Genomic DNA, 19,467 nt, shown 5'->3' on the forward strand with positions numbered 1-19,467 from the left:
AATTTAGAAACTATTTAACAATAATAAAAAATAATAGAACTAATTTATAAACTAAATTTATTTTTAGTTTATAAAATGATCTCTAATTTAGTTACTATTGTAACTAATTATTTTGGTTTCTACAAATTGGTTTCTATTTCATGATTTTCTTGTAGTGCAAATATTAGAGATCACATTTCATAAGTTTACAAATTTAAAGAAAAATTTCAACACATTCAACAACAGAGAGGTTTGCATATATGTTTTATGTGTATTCTTTGTGAAAAGGTAGAAAAAATCTATTCAACATTTATTTTTTGAATGTCCTATTGTATTGCATATTTGGAGTTGGGTTTGACAAATTTTTCTTAATTCTCATTTCTATAATGTGGATGATAAGATTAATTTTTCCAGGACTATTTACACCATCTTGCCTAGTGGGTAATTCATCTAAAAGCTCTATGAGGAATGATATGTTTGATTCCAATGTGCTTAAGTTTTTTTATATTAATACTTGTTGTGGCAAATTTATTCATCCTCTTCCTATTAGATGGGTTTTCTTCACCAGGTTGGGTTAAAATTAACACTGATGGTGCTGCTAGGGGTTCTCTTGGTCTTAGTACTTGTGGTGGTACTTTTCAAGGGAGTATGAGAGATTTTATTGGTGGTTTTTCTGCCTTCCTTGATATTTAGATTGCTTTGATTGCTGAATTTTATAGGATTATACATGCCTTTGAAGAAGCTTAAAAAATTGGTCTTACTACTTTATGGCTTGAGTGTGATTCTCTCTTGGTTTGTGCTGCATTTACAATTAGGACTAATATTCCTTCGATTCTTCGTAATAGGTGGAACATTTGTCTTAATTAATGTGAGAAAATTAGGTTTAGAATTTCTCACTTTTTTTGTGAAGGGAATGCATGTGCTTATAAGTTTGCTAACTTATGGTTTATTCATTAGAGAACAATTTCATTGGTATAATAAACTTTCATCTAGTTTTTTTTTAGAATTTTTATTAATAGGTATAAATTATCTGAGTATCATCTTTTGTTAGATTTTTAATATATGAGTTTTGGTATAGTCTCCTGTATTTTCTTGTATTTTTTTTTAATAATATATTTTTTTCATGTGGTAGCAGATGATTCCTGTTAGTTGAAGTATCAGTCTAGCTGAAATGTTAAGTTTCATGCCTAACACGAGAATTTTTATAAAATAAATTTTAAAAAATAATAATTTAATAACTAAATACAATTTGAAAGACTAAATATAAGATTTATTTAAAAAAATCAACACCTAAAACATAGTTTTTATTCAAGTCAATGTGTCAGCTAATCAATTTTCCATGACACTCTGTAGCAAAATTAGTTTTTCCTATAATACTATAATTAAATGTAAAGTTTTACAATTTTCTAGAATGGTGGACAAAGCAAAATAAAATTATTTTTCAACCATTTGTATAATTAGTATTTGTTATTTGGCCAATGACATAAGACAAGTAAGATAAAACAGTATCCTTCTTAACAAATAATATTTTTCTTTGTCTAAGACCTAATGACTTCAAAGTTATATTTTCATCTTTATTTTCTTACCCTATATATTGTCTTTATTGAAACTAAATTTAGAAGTCATTATGGGGTCATGGAATGGCCACCAATCATCCTGCACAGGTTTCGTCAGTTGCAGGAAACGGCTGCGGTCTTCATGTCAAGGGGTGGCTGCTGCTCAGTGTTCATGCAAGATTCTTTCATTGGTCAACATAATAGGAATTTTATATATTATTCAGATTTCTCTTTATATTTTTGAAATATTTGTTTATGGGCTTGTGGTGGCTTTTAGTTCTTTGATTTCATTAATAATTTATGTGGTGGGTGTTATGTCCTCTTTTTTCTATGTTATCCAAATTCGTTGTTTTCTTGGGGCTTTGTCGGGACACCTTTGCCTTCCTGGTCTTTTTTGTACAATTGTTTTTACAATTTCTAATTTTTAGTCTTTTTTGTACTTCTTCTATACTTCTATTTCTATATATTTGGGATTTGACTAACTATTGGAAAAGAATTTAAGTTCAACAATGTTCTTCTTTTATCAACAGAGTTCATGATCAATGAAAATGACATAGAAAATGACTAAGAAGAACAAATGAGTCCAAGGAGTAGTTTATCAATTGTTCTTAAAGGAGAGTATTTTTTACTTCTTGAGCAAACTCCATGAAATTGTTAGGAGCAATGTTTTTCTAAAGTTCATTTTTATATATTTCAATCACAATAAATAAATTAAAATATACTTTTCTAAACTTAAAACAAATAAGAATCATTTATAAAAAGTAATAAAGTGTATAGCCTTTTATAATTAATTAAATATTGATTTTGTAATGTTTTCAGGATTTATGCATTTCAGCATAATAAAGTTGTTAAATTTTAATTAAAATTATAACAAAAGTAAATTTTATAATTTTAATTTATAGCTTTTATCTATAATTCTTATCTAACAATTATATTCTTTATCTTATACTTTTTTTTAATCAATAATTATACTAAAATGTTGTAAAAACGTTTTTTAGTATTATAATTGATGAATGAATAAAATAAATATATCTAAATAATGTGTTATAAATAGTTATATCAAATTGGCAATAAAAAAATGATATATAGTTAGAGATATAATATGATAAAACTAGGTAGAAATAATTCTATTCTAGTGAGTATTGACATTAGAGAGAATAAATAAGTAAATTATGATATATGAATTAAATGTGATTTGATAATATTTTTTATGAGCGAGTTTAAAAGTTAAGATATTTTTTTAGCTAATTGTTTTTTTAAAAGAACTAATAATAGCACTTATAATTCTTATTATATTTTTTTTTTTATTTTACAGTTTTCATACTTCTGTTTGCTATTAGATGAGAAAGTTGGAAATTTTCAACTTTTGTTAAAAGAATACAAGCAGCATAATTTTTTTATTAAAGAAAAAATGTATAATGTGATTTATTTCTAAAAAATTTAACAAATTAATCGTATTTTTAAAAAATAATATTCCATTGTAGAAAACTTTTGTAGACAAATTCACGAGGGTGAAACGAAAGAAGTGCATAAAAAGTTAAAAAAGAATGTAATCTGAACTCATATTTTATATGATTTTTTATATAATTATGTAAAATTCTTTTAAAAACAGATCTAAAAAAAATGTAATAAATGGTTTGATTTAATAAAATAAAATTATTTTATAAAATGTACTTATAAAAAGTGTTATAGCATGAAGGCTTTTTCCATTAAAAGCAAAAAACTTAAAGTGTAATATTAACATCAAAATTGTCCATAATAAAAAAAATAAAATTACCTTGTCTATGATATCATTATGACTACAACTTTACAAATTAAATATTTTTATGACCTTTGAATAACTTTAATTCATTATATTTTTTCTCTATCATAGATTTCTTATAAACCATTAAGGTAGAGACTTTTCTTCCATAGAGGAAATCGCTCTCATGTGTTCCCACAACATGCACGTGGATATATCTAACTACTCCTTCAACTCAGGTTAAATTAATTAATAATATAGAAATAAAAAATTCTAAAGAATATTATAAATATATTAGTGATAATAAGTAAAAAAATATTTTTTAATTATATCTATAGAGAAAGAACGAATAAATAACCGTCTCATTAAAATAAAAAGAAATATGTAAACATAAAGTTTGAATAATACGAAAAGGATAGAAATACTTTTTAATAAAAATGTAATAATATCTTAAAGGAATTTGTGAAAAAAATTTAAAATGTGTAAAATGGAAAAAGTCATAAATGTTATTAAATCACTTCTAAATACACACACACACATATATATATATATATATATATATATATATATATATCACTTTCAACTTAAAATTTTAATAGTTTTTTCTATTAAATATAGAATTCAAATCATGTCTCTCAGACTAGTCCCTTTCATATACTTTCTGTGAAAATATTTCTTGATCATGAATATATTATTAATAAGGACTTTTAATATAAGAAATTTACAGACCAATATTTTAAATGTATTCATATCATCTTATTCATCTATACTGGTCATAAAAAAAAACACAACAACAAAATGTATATTAACTGTACATTCAATTAATATATAAGGTGGGATTCTCTTAACTAATTAACATGTTTTAAGTCACTTTAATATATAAAAAAATTCATTAAACCTATTTAAGCTTTCACACAAAACAAAAATTCAAGGTTAAATCTATTTGAAAGAATAAATAAAGTTGTAACAGAAAAAAAAAAAAACAAATAATGATATTTGTGTATGATGGTTCGAAGGAGATGATCACATAAGTTTGCAAATCTTGATCAAAGTAATTCTTTTAAAATAATTTGATTATTTTTAGATATTATCTTGATTTTTAGTTGAAATTTGTTAGCAAGTTGTAATTATATATATTATCTTAAAGTACACAACCTACTAAGAAAGATATGAAAATAGGATACATTAAACCTTTAAACCTAAGTGTGAAGTTAAATTTTTTCAAAAATAAATTAGGCCGAGACTTATATTTTGTTAGTCAAGAGCGACTTGTTGAAAGATTATAAATTTGGATTAAGGTAGGAATGAGAGTAAGAACTTATCATTAGTTGTCAGATCTTTTCTTTTATTTCGTCTAGCACTTCCCTACCTTTTAGTTGATGAAAATGAAGTCACTACTATAAAACTTAAGACTTATAAAAACATTAGTCAGTACACATTTTATAATATTACAACAACATTTTAAACAAGGTAGTATGAATATAAATAATAGTATTTAATTACATAAAATAAAATATATCACATTCATGTTCAAGTCCACGTGACATGGTGGTGTCATAATATTATATAACCAAAATGTTAAAAGGAACATAATAGTTTGAAAACATGGGTTGAGGATTTTAACCACTATTTAATATTGAGTAACTTCTTAAGATGACACTATGGGGGATGTCTAAAAGATGTTTTGCAAGGAATGAGTTAATGCACAAGAAGTCGTAGCACTGCTCAAATAATATGTCCCAAATGTTAGTTTTCAAATTCTGGAAAGTTGAGTTACAATTCATCAGGTGACATGTTCACTAAGAAGTTCATTTGTCATTCAATTGCCAAGACTTGTCGTTCAAATTACACTTGTTCAGATGTCATGATTAATCATTCAAATGTCATGACTTGTCTTTTAGCAATGGAACACAATTTTTCACTCAAGACATTTATTGTCCCAATTGCATCAACAAATACATCAAAATTTATTGTAAGCTTGTCAAACTGTGTGTCCATGGCATCAACCATAAAAGTTTTTCTTTTGAACGCCTGTGAAGATGATGTACCACCAGATAATTGAGTCAAAATTATGCTATAGGGATCCATCTGTGGTGGTGATAAAGAAACTTGCTTGGGTGAATCATCAAATGTAAGTGCTTCCGGGATGTATTCCATGTCATCATTAAGGTTCATAGTGAAACTTAGGTTGTGGATGTGGCATTGAACTTGTCGGATTGTCCTTACTCCATGGCATGTGGTGTTGATTTTGGCTTAATCTCAAGTCCCACATCGGTGGGTTCATTGTTTGGGAAGGAGGTTTGAGGGTTATAAATTAAACTCTTCTCCTTCACTGTTATATATCCCAATTTGTAATATCTTCTCTCATAATAATAAAAGGGAGTTGTTTTTGCTGTGCTCGGAGATTAGGCTAAACAGGCCGAATTCCGTTAACAATTTTCGGGTGTGTTTTTTTCCTCTTTATCTCTTTTATTATTCCGCTTTATTTATTCAATATTATTTGTCGGGTAGCTCTGTTAGGGTTTTGTTTTAGTGGGAAAATTACCCGTTTTTCCCAACAAGTGGTATCAAGAGCCGAAGGTTCGCCTTGGGTTGTTTGAAATTATTTGTAATATTGAATATTATATTTTGAGTTTGTAATGGCAAATCAAGAAGAAGAAGCGAAGAATGTATCCAGAATGTCGGGCTCCTCATCATCATGGTCGAGGTTCCCGGTGTCCACTTTGAAATTGGCGGTGGAAATATTTGATGACACTGGACATTTTGGCATGTGGCAAGGAGAGGTCTTGGACTCTCTTTTTCAGCAGGGTCTTGATATTGCTATTGAAGGAGAGAAACCAAAAGAGGTAGAGGAGAAAGACTGAAGTATCATCAACCGGTTAGCATGCGAAACTATTCGATCCTGCCTGTCCAGAGAGCAGAAGTACGCTGTAAAAAACGAGACTTCTGCACACAAACTGTGGAAGGCATTGGAGGACAAGTTTCTGAAGAAAAGTGGTCAGAACAAGCTCCTGATGAAGAAAAGGTTGTTCCGATTTGACTACCAACAAGGTACTACTATGAATGCACACATCACTATGTTTAATCAATTAGTAGCAGACCTGTTGAATTTAGATGTGAAGTTTGAGGATGAGGATTTGGCTTTGATGTTGTTATCATCTCTTCCTGATGAATTTGAACATTTGGAGACTACGCTCCTTCACGGGAAGGAAAATGTGTCGTTAGATGCTGTTTGTTCTGCTTTATATAGTCATGAATTGAGAAAGTAGGATAAGATGAAAACCAAATCAACGACATCAGAAGAAGCATTGGTGGCAAGAGGTCGTCAGTAAAGCCAAACAAAGGAGAGAAGAGGGATGTCTAAGTCTAAAGGTTGAGCCGTTGCCAAAGATGAGTGTGCTTTCTGTCATGAGAAAGGACACTGGAAGAAAGACTGTCCAAAACTGCAGAAGAAAGAGAAGGTTCCGCAAGATGCAAATGTTGCAGAATGCAAAAGTGATGTGGAATCAGATATCTCTTTAATTGTCTCGCTTTCAGCATCACCGTATCCAGATGAGTGGATATTGGATTCAGGTTGTACTTATCATATGTGTCCCATTCGGAATTGGTTCTTTGAATTTCAAGAACTCGATGGCGGAGTTGTTTACATGGGAAATGATAATCCATGTAAGACAGCTGGGATAGGTTCAATCAAGCTGCGGAATCATGATGGATCCACCAGAATTTTGCGGGATGTACGGTACGTGCCAAAGTTGAAGAAGAATCTCATCTCATTGAGGGCTTTAGAATCTAAAGGCCTAGTCGTGACGATGCGAGATGGAATTCTTAAAGCAACTTCAGGAGCACTGGTGATGTTGAAAGGCGTGATGAAGAACAATTTGTATTACTATCAAGGTAGTACAGTGGTGGGGACAGTAGCGGCAGCAACTTCTAGCTCTAAGAAGGATGCTGAGGCAACGAAGTTGTGGCATATGAAGTTGGGACATGCTGGAGAGAAATCCTTGCAAATTCTTACCAAGCAGGGATTGTTGAAAGGTACGAAGGCTTGCAAACTTGAATTTTGTGAGCATTGTGTTATGGGAAAACAACGAAGAGTGAAGTTTGGCACTGCAATTCACAATACCAAGGGTATTCTGGATTATGTGCATTCAGATGTGTGGGGACTTGCCAAGACTCCGTCAATTGGAGGTAGGCATTATTTTGTCACTTTTGTGGATGATTTTTCCAGGAGAGTTTGGGTGTTTACTATGAAGAACAAAAATGATGTGCTTGAAATTTTCCTTAAGTGGAAAGCTGAAGTTGAAAACCAGACAGGAAGGAAGATTAAGGTTCTCCGAACAGACAATGGAGGAGAATACAAGAGTGATCCGTTCCTGAAGGTATGCCAAGATTGTAGCATAGTTCGGCACTTCACTGTTAGAAAAACACCACAACAGAATGGGGTGTCAGAGCGTATGAACAAGACACTTGTGGAGAAAGTTCATTGTATGTTGTCTAATGCTGAGTTAGGCAGAGAGTTTTGGGCTGAGGCTGTGACATACGCTCAACATCTCGTCAATCGTTTGCCATCATCTGCTATAGATGGCAAAACCCCGTTAGAGGTATGGTCTGGAAAACCTGCAACTGATTATGATTCTTTGCATGTTTTTGGTTCTATTGCATATTATCATGTGATTGAATCAAAGTTGGATCCACGGGCAAAGAAGGCTCTTTTCATGGGCTTTAGTCCTGGAGTGAAGGGATACCGTTTGTGGTGTCTAGAGGCAAAGAAGACGATTATCAGCAGGGATGTTACCTTTGATGAATCTGCCATGTTAAAGAAGGTAAATCTAGAAGGAGCTGATAGTACTCCGCAACAGGTGGAGTGTGCCCGGAAGCAGGTGGAGTTTGAGCCGACAGTGGTGATCCCAACATGAAATACCACAAGTGACTCTCCTATGGCAGAAGAAGAGTCAGATGAGGAAGAGGTTCCTACCCAAGAATCTCAACAACAATCAGCGCCAATTGCAGTTAGAAGACAGAGACGAGATATTCAGAAGCCTGCTCGTTTCATGGATATGGTTGCCTATGCACTTCCAGTTGTTGATGACATTCCATCCACTTACCCAGAAGCCATTCTGAGTTCAGAGAGTGGTAATTGAGCGGGTGCGATGGGAGAGGAGATGCAGTCTTTAAAGAAGAACAAGACATGGAAGTTGGCACAATTACCAAAAGGTAAGAAGGCAATTGGGTGCAAATGGGTATTTGCAAAGAAAGAAGAATTTTCTAATAAAGAAGATGTTCGCTACAAGGCAAGGTGGTTACAAGGGCCAAGTTTGAACATTGTTTAGACTTGGTTAATATTTTGCACATTTGAAGTTGGCGCTCGGAGGCGCAAATTTGAAGCACTGTAAAGTTTGTTTTTGTTATGTTTTGAGAAGATTTGTTTTAGGTGGGACTTGAAATTAAGCCAAGGTGGAGATTTGTTGATTTTGGCTTAATCCCAAGCCCCACATCGGTGGGTTCATTGTTTGGGAAGGAGGTTTGAGGGTTATAAATTAAACTCTTCTCCTTCACTGTTATATATCCCAATTTGTAATATCTTCTCTCATAATAATAAAAGGGAGTTGTTTTTGCTGTGCTCGGAGATTAGGCTAAACAGGCCGAACTCCGTTAACAATTTTCGAGTGTGTTTTTTTCCTCTTTATCTCTTTTATTATTCCGCTTTATTTATTCAATATTATTTGTCGGGTAGCTTTGTTAGGGTTTTGTTTTAGTGGGAAAATTACTCGTTTTTCCCAACATGTGGCACGATCGACTCCCCACAGTTTCCCCATCAATTTGTAGTTCCTGATGGATTAACCTTCTATTTAGTGGTAGAGGGTTTTACGTGAAAATAAACGCGTTCAAGTACATTAGGATCTCATTAATTATGGATGATGGGAGTAGTTTCTAAAGGTGCATACATTACCTTTGATAAATTCATCCCAAACTTCATCTTCGACCTCAAAACCTTTTGTTGATTTGTTCTATGCAAATCCACTAAGTACACTAAGTAAATCATGGACCTCGCACTATCTATCTTAGAGGCTCTCTTGCCTATTTTTTTCACATTGTTTTTGGATATCCCCACCAAACCAAACTGATAGATAGCATCAATAATGTTACTATTGGCTTGGATCGTTCAACTTCCATCAACCATTTCCCCCAATCCTGCCATGTCCACCATAGCTAATAGAAGTTGTAGGTCTATCTCTACAGTCCATTTCGTGAACTCATGAATACTTGCAGATGACTCTGGTACAACCGTTTTTCCTCGATTCATGTTTTACCTATTGTAAATATAACTCATTCAAAAACAATAAGACAAGACATATATAATTGGTTAACAAAGTATGTACACAACCAAGAGGTGAACATAAAAGCAACCAAAGCTCTCACTTGGAATACAAATTATTACATAATTTTAATTCTTTTCATAATCTCTCCATATTTCATTAGCTATAGTGTCTATAATGCGTGAGTCTAGCCTATAATCATCCTCACCTCACGAGCTTGAGAGAGCGAGACATCTTATGCCTTGTTGCATCAACTCATGATAAACTTCATCAACTAACAACTGATTATTGTCCATCCATGAAGAAAATTGTGAAGAATAACCTACTAAAACTATATTTGTCATCGTCTCTAACGAGTAATGAGGTTCGGTTCCAATAGCTATAATTAGAAATCTTTTTTTAACACACTATATGTTCTTTCAATTACATTTCAAAGTGAAAAATGTTGATGATTAAACAATTCTCAGGAATTTTATGGACCTATTTAGGAATACTCTTTCATATGGTATCTAACACGATATGGTGTTATTGTTTATGGTTTTAATATAAAGTCAACATCCCCAAGGTAGTATTTTCCTCCAAGTATTGAATTTATACTGATTAGTAGTGAGTACTAACTCACCTCTTGACATAAAGTACACAAAAACAAAATCAATTAACCTTCTAGTATGACCAATGGATCATCTCGTATAAGTGCATCCTTCAATATTTTTGAATGAAATGTTGTTCTTTGCCACTCGACTAAAACATATGTGAATTTCATGTCAATGTCGGAAGGAAAAGTTACAAATAGTTAGCCAATCTTTTCTTCCACGAAAACGAGGAGCATCTGATCGTGGGACCTTCATACGTACACGAGTGTCATCTATGACCCATAAACAATTCTATAAGGGGTAACAAAGTCATACATCATGTAAGTGAAGTGAAATTTTAGTTTGTCACACTATTACCTCAAAACATGGGTGGGATATGAGGTTGTACTTCGCTCCCAAATAGTTGATTTACGAATTCTCCCTCCAATGAAAATTGCATTAAACACATTATTAAAGTGACAGAAGATTGTTTCCTTGGACTGATGAAAAAAGAATGAAACACTTTGATTCTTTACATTATGTCCAATGATGTGGAGAAATTTAGCAACTTATCTATTGATCAAAATGCATCATTTACGAACCTAATTCTCCTTAATCATTGACATAAATTAATGAATGTTCCAAGCCTCATGTGAATAATGGTCTGGCATTGTTTAGTTTGCACCAAGTATGACATCAACTCCTACCAATAACACTCATTTTATGGGACATACTCCATAATAGTGTTTGTCATACACAATATGCAATCATAAGCAATGATATAAATGATCGTTAGTGTTGCTACTTTTGTGTGCAGTTGTATTTGTTGTTGTAAATATGAAATTAGATTTAATTCTACACCAACAACATCATTATCCATGTTATTCATCTCATTCATATGTTCGTCCTCAAAATACACTTACCAATGTATTTTATGTTCCATGTCAAAAATGTCTTTCACATATACAAACCACAAAATTTAATATATTGTAATTAAGTAAATTTTATAGAAAATAAAAATTAATTTAAATGTAAATATGTAATTTACATTTTTCATCTTCCATATTGTCTAATTAAATTAATTGTTTCCAATTTATTTTATTCAATGTAAAAAGTTTCATTACAATCTGAATACAATATCAAAGTTTAAATATAATTAATTAGTGTTTCAATACAAACACAAATGCACATGTAAATATTTCTGAATTTAACAAAATTGTATTACATATTGTTATTGTTGTATATAATAAATTTGTTAAATTTCACAACAGCTAAATCAATTTTATATTGCATATTTGTTAAAAAATTCAATTTTGAGATCAGATTACTGGCTTCCCACAGTAAAAACTATTTATCCACATTAGGTTTACTGGGAAAAGAATTCGATTGATAAAGACAAAAGATTACAAATTTCGTATATATATATATATATATACACACGACATATATTGTCAAATTTTGCTTTTAGAATAATAACTAAAGATTGCCAGGTTTTAAAATAAACTATCGCATCAGTTAATCGTGTCGTTATATGCTGACTTCAACATGGTTATATAAAAAATATATTCGTAACATGATACTTTATTATATATTATAATTAACTTTTTTTAGTGCAGTTGCAGAAAATTTTGTGATAGTATATAATTGCATTTTATCTTTACTCCCGTAAGCACGTGGGTAAAGCTTACCTAAACATCGACGACGGAGAACAATGAATCAAATAACTTTTTTGTACATTATTTTAAACTCAAATATTTTTTAAATACAAAAATAGTATTGTATTTATTTTCCAAAAGACCCTTAAAACTTAAGATCATTGACTTAGAATCCTTATATCCAAAGTTAAAAATTTACTAACGCGAATTTTGAGTTCTAAAAAAGGACTCTAAAAAAGTTAATAATTTTTTGTATTAATAGAAATTATTTAGTTAAAAATAATAGTTGAAAATAATACTTAAAAATAATGTGATTAATCGTAAATAAATATCACCACTTATTCTTTTACTCATGACATGTCCAATTAAGCATTTAAATAAATAAAAACAGCAAATCAATAGATGTGATTAAAAGATTATATTTATTGTATTAGGAACACTCAATTATTTATGATTGCTCTTAAAAACAAAAATTACATTACATATATTATATGAAAAACATATAACTAATAAATTGAAACATCACTATTTTATTTTTAAATTCCGCCTTGCTGCATTACGAAAAGAATGAATGGGGTATATAAAAATATTACTACATGCGCACTTTTTCTTCCCACCTTAATTCATCGAATCTGTGTACGTTAATGACTCTGCCATTCTCATTCCTATCCACTCTGTTCTACACAACACATTATAAATACAATGCAAATGAATCCACTCATTGCCATTAACAATCCAATTCTTCATTCTTTCTAACACCTTTAAGGTTTACAACAAACATTTTTTTCCAAGGTAACAATTTTAAGAATGTTCTGTGTCCTTTAACTGCGTAGCTCTCTCAGTCTCTTTGATTATATTTTTTTCATACTCATTTACTTTGCATTCAACATTTTAGTCTCCCAATGAAATGCTGTACTTTCATATGCTTGATGTTATGATGCAAAGGGGATTTTGTGTTGTTCCATCTGAATCGCTTAACACTGTCACAAATTGTGTATCAGGATGGATTCATGTGCTGTAAGTATGGAGGCTATAGCAAAAGAGCTTACTAGATGGCAAGCAAAGGTTGAAGAAAGAGACATAATAAGCCAAATACATGAAAGCATTCTTGGCCACATCTTGTCTTTCCTTCCAACAATGGAGGCAGTGCGCACCAGTGTGTTATCAAAAGAGTGGATTGATGTTTGGACATCCATCACCAATCTAGAGTTTAATGACAGTGTGCTTTCTTCTGGGAAGAAGATGCAAAAGGAACAATATGTGTTTTTTATGAACAAAATACTTCTTCACCTTGCCAATTTAAGCACCCAAAGTTTCTCTCTCTGTTTAACTTCTTATCATTATGAACCATCCCTGGTCAGTGCATGGATCTCCTCTATATTGGAAAAAGGAATCCAGAAGCTTCACATTCAGTATTCTGATAAAGTTCATTTTCCTTCCTATTCTCTCTTTAGTTGCAACTCTCTTGTAGAATTGGCTCTTCAAATGACTTGCACTCTCAGTGTTCCTACCTTTGCATGTCTCCCAAACCTTCAAACTCTTAGCATTTCTGGGATCAAGTTAGTGAGTGAATCCCCCACCTATTCAAAAGATCTTATTCTTAGCTTCCCACTTCTCAAAGTGTTTGAAGCAAAAGGGTGTGAGTGGTCAACTAAGCAGAATCTTTGTATTCAAGCACCTCTACTTGAAAAGTGTTCCATATCAGTATGGACCTCCCTGTCAAATGAATCATGCAAATCTTCCATCAAGATTGTCTCTCCCCATCTAACAGATTTCTCGTACGAGGGTGATCTTGAGCAGGAAATCAATCTATCAAATCCATCATCAGTTCAAACTGCTTCTGTAGTGATTGTCATTGATGAGGATAGAAAAGAAAATATGGGAAAACTTGGGTTTCAATTACAAAAACTTCTTACACAGATCCGTGAAGTGGAACGGTTAAAATTACTGTTGTACAAGGTATGCTTTGTTTTTTCATCGCATGTTATTGGAAATTTTCAAAGATATTTGCTCAAAATTTTGTCAACCGTCAATAGTCAAATATAACGAACATGATTATTTAAAAAACTAAGTTCCTTAAATCTGAAAGGTGTGCGGACAAGACAACACCGCACGTTTTGTGCAAGTTTCTAACTTTTTCCATATATTGATGTACATTTTATTATATTATACAAGTTAGTTTGTCAGAAAAATTATATATATATATATATATATATATATATATACATACACATAAACATGTTTTTGCTTTGTGGAAATGTGTGAATCTTAATTTATTCTCAAACTCTACCAGCCACGTGTCTGGATTCAATTCCTAGTTTGATCATGCATATTATTTGCAGTCTTATTTAGAAAATAGAGGAAAGAATAAAAATTGACGCTTTGTCTCAGAATTTGATCATGAACAATTTTTTCCTTCTCATATGCAGGTTCTAGGAGATGCTGCTGGTATTTTCACCCGTCTACCAGCGTTTGGAATGTTGACATATCTGCAACTGTATGAAGTTACTGGTGAAGCTCTGTTGAACATACTCCACAATTCTCCTAGGCTTGATACTCTAGTTTTACAAAATGTAAGTTTTGAATTCTTGCTTTTGGTTCACTGAAATTCAAATGTTCTACTTTACAATTGATGGATGACTCATGTTAACATAAAAAATGTTTCAGGGTGTATTTGACTTCAATAAAGATGCTTTGACTTCTACATCAGTGCCTCGATGCTTTCTGTCTAGCCTCAAATTTTTTCAGTTCAAAGGGTTTAATGTGCTTGAGCATGAGCTTCTTCTGGCAAAATTTGTGATGGCAAATGCAGCAGTCTTGGAGCAAATGACTATTTGTACTGCTTTTTGGCTGCAGTATTCAGATATTGATATGGAGAAAGTTAAGGAACAGATACTATCTTTGCCAAAGTGTTCCAGCTCTCTAATGATACAATTTTCTCAGGTCAATGGTTCCTGATCCACAACTGATAGCTTGAGTGGAACTGGTTTATAGGAGATAAAGATATTCATGATTCATCATGTTCATTTAATATTTAATGTTTTAAATGTTGATTCTTTTTCATCAGAATTAGATGATGTTAATTATTGTATCTTTAGAAGAAGAAGAAAGTGACTATGTATGGCAAATGTAGTACATAGTTATGAATAATAATACCATAGGAATCTCAAGTATCAAAATCAATTCTTGATTTGCAAAAGGGACAAAGGGATTCAGTTTTATCCACCTTCGATTTGATTCTAACTTTGAAACAATTGGATTACAAATTTGTTTAAATTAAACAAAAAGAATGATGGCGAGGGTTGAATTTCCAAGCTAAGCAAACCCTTAATTATAATGAAAACCCTTAATTTCTGTGATAAAAAGAAAAAGAAGCATGGAGACCAACAAAGTTTGTCTACTAACACATTCTCTCGCAACAAAAGTTAAACACTAACGATTACTGTATTCTTATGATAAATTTTAAAAAAAAAAAAAAAATAAATTAAAAAAAACATTTAAGGAATGTCGAACCCATATAAAAAATCAGAACCATTTGGCAGGAGCATACAAATGCTAAAAGAAAAAGTTGTACTTCCAAACCCAACCAAGACCACTAAAATAGCAGGCCTAAAGTTGGTATAACCATACAAACAAATGGCTCACTAACAAAACCACCTATTCTGCATAAACCTACTCCAAAAGTGTGGCCTGCAAAAAAGTCTTGATCAATAGGTGCATTTGTTGAAAATCTTTCAAGCATGCCCTGCTTCCCACGGATGAAGCTTCCGAGGAGCACTGCAGCAAAAAGAAAACCCTGCACCCATAAGAAAGCTTCCAGTTCTGCCAACAAAATCAGAAAGAAGCCAATTTCATCGTAAGACATAACCAGCCTTGCATCAGTAGCACATGACTGCTACTGTCCTGAATTCTTCACATTATCTTACATTCATAGGCATACCAAAACCCAAGGTAGGCAGCACCCTAAACCAGCTTGGATATGGCATGGAAATCTGCCTAAAATATAACAAACTACTCACCAATTATAGCATATAGAACTGCTGTAAAAACAGTTGGAGTTGCAAAAACCTTGTTTAAAACCAATAAGCAAACCAAAACACACCAGCAAAGAAAGGAGCATCAGAGAGCACCCTTGCAGCAGTACCACATGACTACTACTGTCCTGAACTCTTCAATTTTCATGCAACCATAGGCATACCAACACCCGAGGAAGGCAGCACCATAAACCAGATTGGAGATAACATGGAATCTTGCCTGAATTATAGCCTAATCGTCACCATTTACAGCATACAGGACTACTGTAAAACCATAAGAAGATGCAGAAAACCATGTTTAAAACCAAGAAACAAACCAAAACACAGCAACAAAAAAGAGAAACACCAAAGAGCTACAACAGATCCTTGTCTTGTTGGGGAGCCATCTGATTGGATCAGACGGCTTGATCCCTACACCATTGAGGATATTGAGTCTCTGCTTTTTACTTAAGAAGAACGGTTCGAGAAACACCGGTCTCTTGAGAACTCTCTTGCCCAAGCTAATGTTGCTTACTGGACCTCTTCACCTTCCTCCACCTCTGCTTTTCGTGGCCATAACGTGCGTGGTGGTCGCGGGTTCTTCAGGTCCCATACCAACACCAAAAGGTATCTATTATCGGACAAAATCATTATTAGACTTAATTAGACTTAATTACAGGAATATAATCACTATTAATGAGTCTATAATTAGACTTAATTATAGGAATATAAACACTATTAATGGGTCTATAATTAGTCTTAATTACAGATGTTATGTTAGAAAAAGAATCTGTACGGTTCTGTACGGTTCTAATGCTATGGTTATATATATGTATCATTGCTATAGATGAAAGACAGATTGAATAAAACAGAAAATATTCTTTCATGGTATCAGAGCTCAAAACTCTGATACCCGACAAACACAAAGCAAAGGCAACGGTGCACAACCATGGCAGATGCACCAGAAAAGAATAATGCCAACAAAGCAGAGCACGAAGGAGGAGGTGCTAAGAAGACCTACTCGCCATATGATCTCAACGCGAGTGACAATCCCGGAAACATAATCACGCAAGTCCAATTGCGCGGAGAAAATTACGACGAATGGGCAAGAGCAGTAAAGATCTCGCTTTGTGCCCGGAGAAAATGGGGCTTCATTGATGGAACACATATCCAACCAGAGGATGAGGCACCCGACCTTGAAGATTGGTGGACCGTGCAGTCCATGATTGTCTCTTGGATTCTAAACACCATTGAACCAAGCTTACGATCCACAGTAGCATATGCTGAGACTGCACATAACTTGTGGGAAGACATTAAAGAAAGATTCTTGGTCGTGAATGGACCTAGAATTCAACAACTAAGGTCGGACTTGTCAAGATGCAAGCAGGAGGGAATGGTGGTGACAACTTACTTTGGAAAATTGAAGGTCCTTTGGGATGAGCTTGCTAACAGTGACAAAATTCCATCTTGTACGTGTGGTGGATGCAAGTGTGGGATTGGTGCTCAGTTGGAAAAACGAAGGGAGGAGGAGAAGGTTCATCAACTCCTTATGGGGTTGGATGACGCAAGCTACGGGACAGTAAGATCAAACATTCTGGCCTCAGACCCATTGCCGTCTCTGAAGCGCGTATATGTTATGTTGGTACAAGAAGAAAGAGTGAGAATGATGGCCAAATCAACGGAAGAAAGGGGGTTGGTCGTGGGTCTCGCGATGCAGGCCAACTACAAAGAAAAAGGGCGTGGAGATATGGTAGAAAAATTAATGACGTGCAGTCATTGCGGTAAAAATGGTCACGACATGAAGGGATGCTTCCAATTGATCGGATATCCCGAATGGTGGGGTGACAGACCAAAAAGTGAAGGCAAATGGAACGGCAGAGGACGTCAAGGGATGCGAAACAAAGGTAACCCGACACGTGCAAATGTGGCACACGCTAGTGGAAGCAACAATCAAGCCAACAATGACGACAAGAAACTTGAGATGGCAGGTCTGACCAATGAACAATGGAAGGTACTGGTTGATATGATCAGCAAAAAATCAAATGAATCAGAGAAAATGACTGGTAAGAGCATTTGGGATTTGTGGATTATTGACAGTGGGGCATCAAACCATATGACCGGGTCACTGGAAAATTTGAGTGAAAAGGAAACTATACAAGGGTGCCCCGTAGGGTTACCCGATGGTGAACGTGTTCTAGCTTGCGAACAGGGAACAGTGACTCTTGAAGAAGGACTTGAATTGAAAAATGTCCTTTATGTTCCCAAATTAAAATGCAATTTACTTTCAGTACCTCAATTGACGGATGAAGAAAATTGTGTTGTAACATTCACTGATAAATTGTGTATTATACAAGACCGCACTTCGAGGACGCTGATTGGAGCAGGTGAACGGAAAGATGGGCTTTATTGGTATCGTGGGGTACGGAAGACTCAAGCATGTCATGTCAAGATGGAAAATCAACTAGCACTTTGGCACCAAAGATTAGGACATCCGTCATTTAAGATTGTGCAAATGCTTCCTGATATAAGTGGGAAATGTACTCGTGATGAGTTGAATAAAGTTTGTGAAGTTTGTGAAAAATTGAAACAAACGAGAGATAAGTTTTTCTTAAGTGCGCATCAAGCTTTGAATATTTTTGATTTAATTCATTGTGACTTATGGGGTCCTTATAAAACTCCTTCATCCTATGGTGCTTCATATTTTTTGACAATTGTGGATGATTGTTCACGGGCAGTTTGGATCTATTTGTTAAAAGAAAAAACAGAGGTATCAGTGACTTTGAAAAAAAATTTCACACTCGTTGAGAGGCAATACAACAAATGTGTTAAAATGGTTCGCTCTGACAATGGAACCGAATTCATGTGTCTAAAACAATATTTCATTCAACAAGGTATCATTCACCAAACTTCCTGTGTCGGGACCCCGCAACAAAATGGACACGTCGAACGCAAGCATCGGCATATTCTGAATGTTGCTCGGTCATTACGGTTTCAAGGCAATCTTTCCATTAAATTTTGGGGGGAATGCGTTTTGACTGTAGGCTACTTAATCAATCTCACACCATCCTCCATTCTAAAAGGAAAAACCCCTTATGAAGTGATCCATGGATGTGTACCCAGTTACGCGCACTTACGAGTATTTGGTTCATTATGTTATGCTCATAATCAAAATAGACTGCGGGATAAATTTGATAGTCGTAGCCGAAAATGTGTGTTTGTCGGGTATCCATATGGCCAAAAAGGATGGAAATTATTTGATTTGGAAACAGAAACTTTCTTTGTCTCTCGTGATGTACATTTTTTCGAAAATAAATTTCCATATTTTGAAGCCAAAAAGATGGACACTGCACCACCATTGCAAAACCCAATTATTGCCAACTCTTTAGAAACTGGAACGGACCCACATTTTCTTCATGAAGTTGCCTCCTCAAACCTAGATGAATGCATCGTCAACCAACCCATTGCATCTCCCATCCCAGCCAAGGAGGATGCTACCCTCACAGATGACTTCGACCACACTATCAACGACTCTGATCCGTGTATAGAAGCCTCGACGCTACCCGCGGATCCACCGCCGCGTCCGACGGAGACGGCGCCGTCGGTTTCTTCACCACCGCTGACGGCCGCGGTTCCC

At 33.8% G+C, this 19,467-nt stretch overlaps 1 protein-coding gene across 1 annotated transcript; it reads left to right on the plus strand.

Annotated features, from left to right (window-relative positions):
• Window positions 1-12,543: 12,543 nt before the first annotated feature.
• LOC137833881 (F-box/FBD/LRR-repeat protein At3g14710) lies at window positions 12,544-15,027 on the plus strand. The gene is made up of 4 exons (XM_068641955.2): window positions 12,544-12,612; window positions 12,822-13,779; window positions 14,250-14,393; window positions 14,488-15,027. Exons 2-4 carry the CDS (start codon window positions 12,823-12,825, stop codon window positions 14,776-14,778), a joined length of 1,392 nt encoding a protein of 463 aa, XP_068498056.1. The 5' UTR covers window positions 12,544-12,612; window position 12,822; the 3' UTR covers window positions 14,779-15,027.
• The last annotated feature ends 4,440 nt before the right edge of the window (window positions 15,028-19,467 follow it).

Source organism: Phaseolus vulgaris, chromosome 5 (genome assembly GCF_051622355.1).
Source record: "Phaseolus vulgaris cultivar YP4 chromosome 5, ASM5162235v1, whole genome shotgun sequence".
NCBI classification, from domain to species: Eukaryota; Viridiplantae; Streptophyta; class Magnoliopsida; order Fabales; family Fabaceae; genus Phaseolus; species Phaseolus vulgaris.

What these genes read in the sequence shown, in the direction of transcription:
- LOC137833881 (XM_068641955.2), top strand. Translation starts at nt 12,823, where the DNA reads ATGGATTCATGTGCTGTAAGTATGGAGGCTATAGCAAAAGAGCTTACT. An exon ending in TAAAATTACTGTTGTACAAG is followed by an intron (nt 13,780 to 14,249) that starts GTATGCTTTGTT and finishes TCTCATATGCAG; the next exon opens with GTTCTAGGAGATGCTGCTGG. An exon ending in ATACTCTAGTTTTACAAAAT is followed by an intron (nt 14,394 to 14,487) that starts GTAAGTTTTGAA and finishes AAAATGTTTCAG; the next exon opens with GGTGTATTTGACTTCAATAA.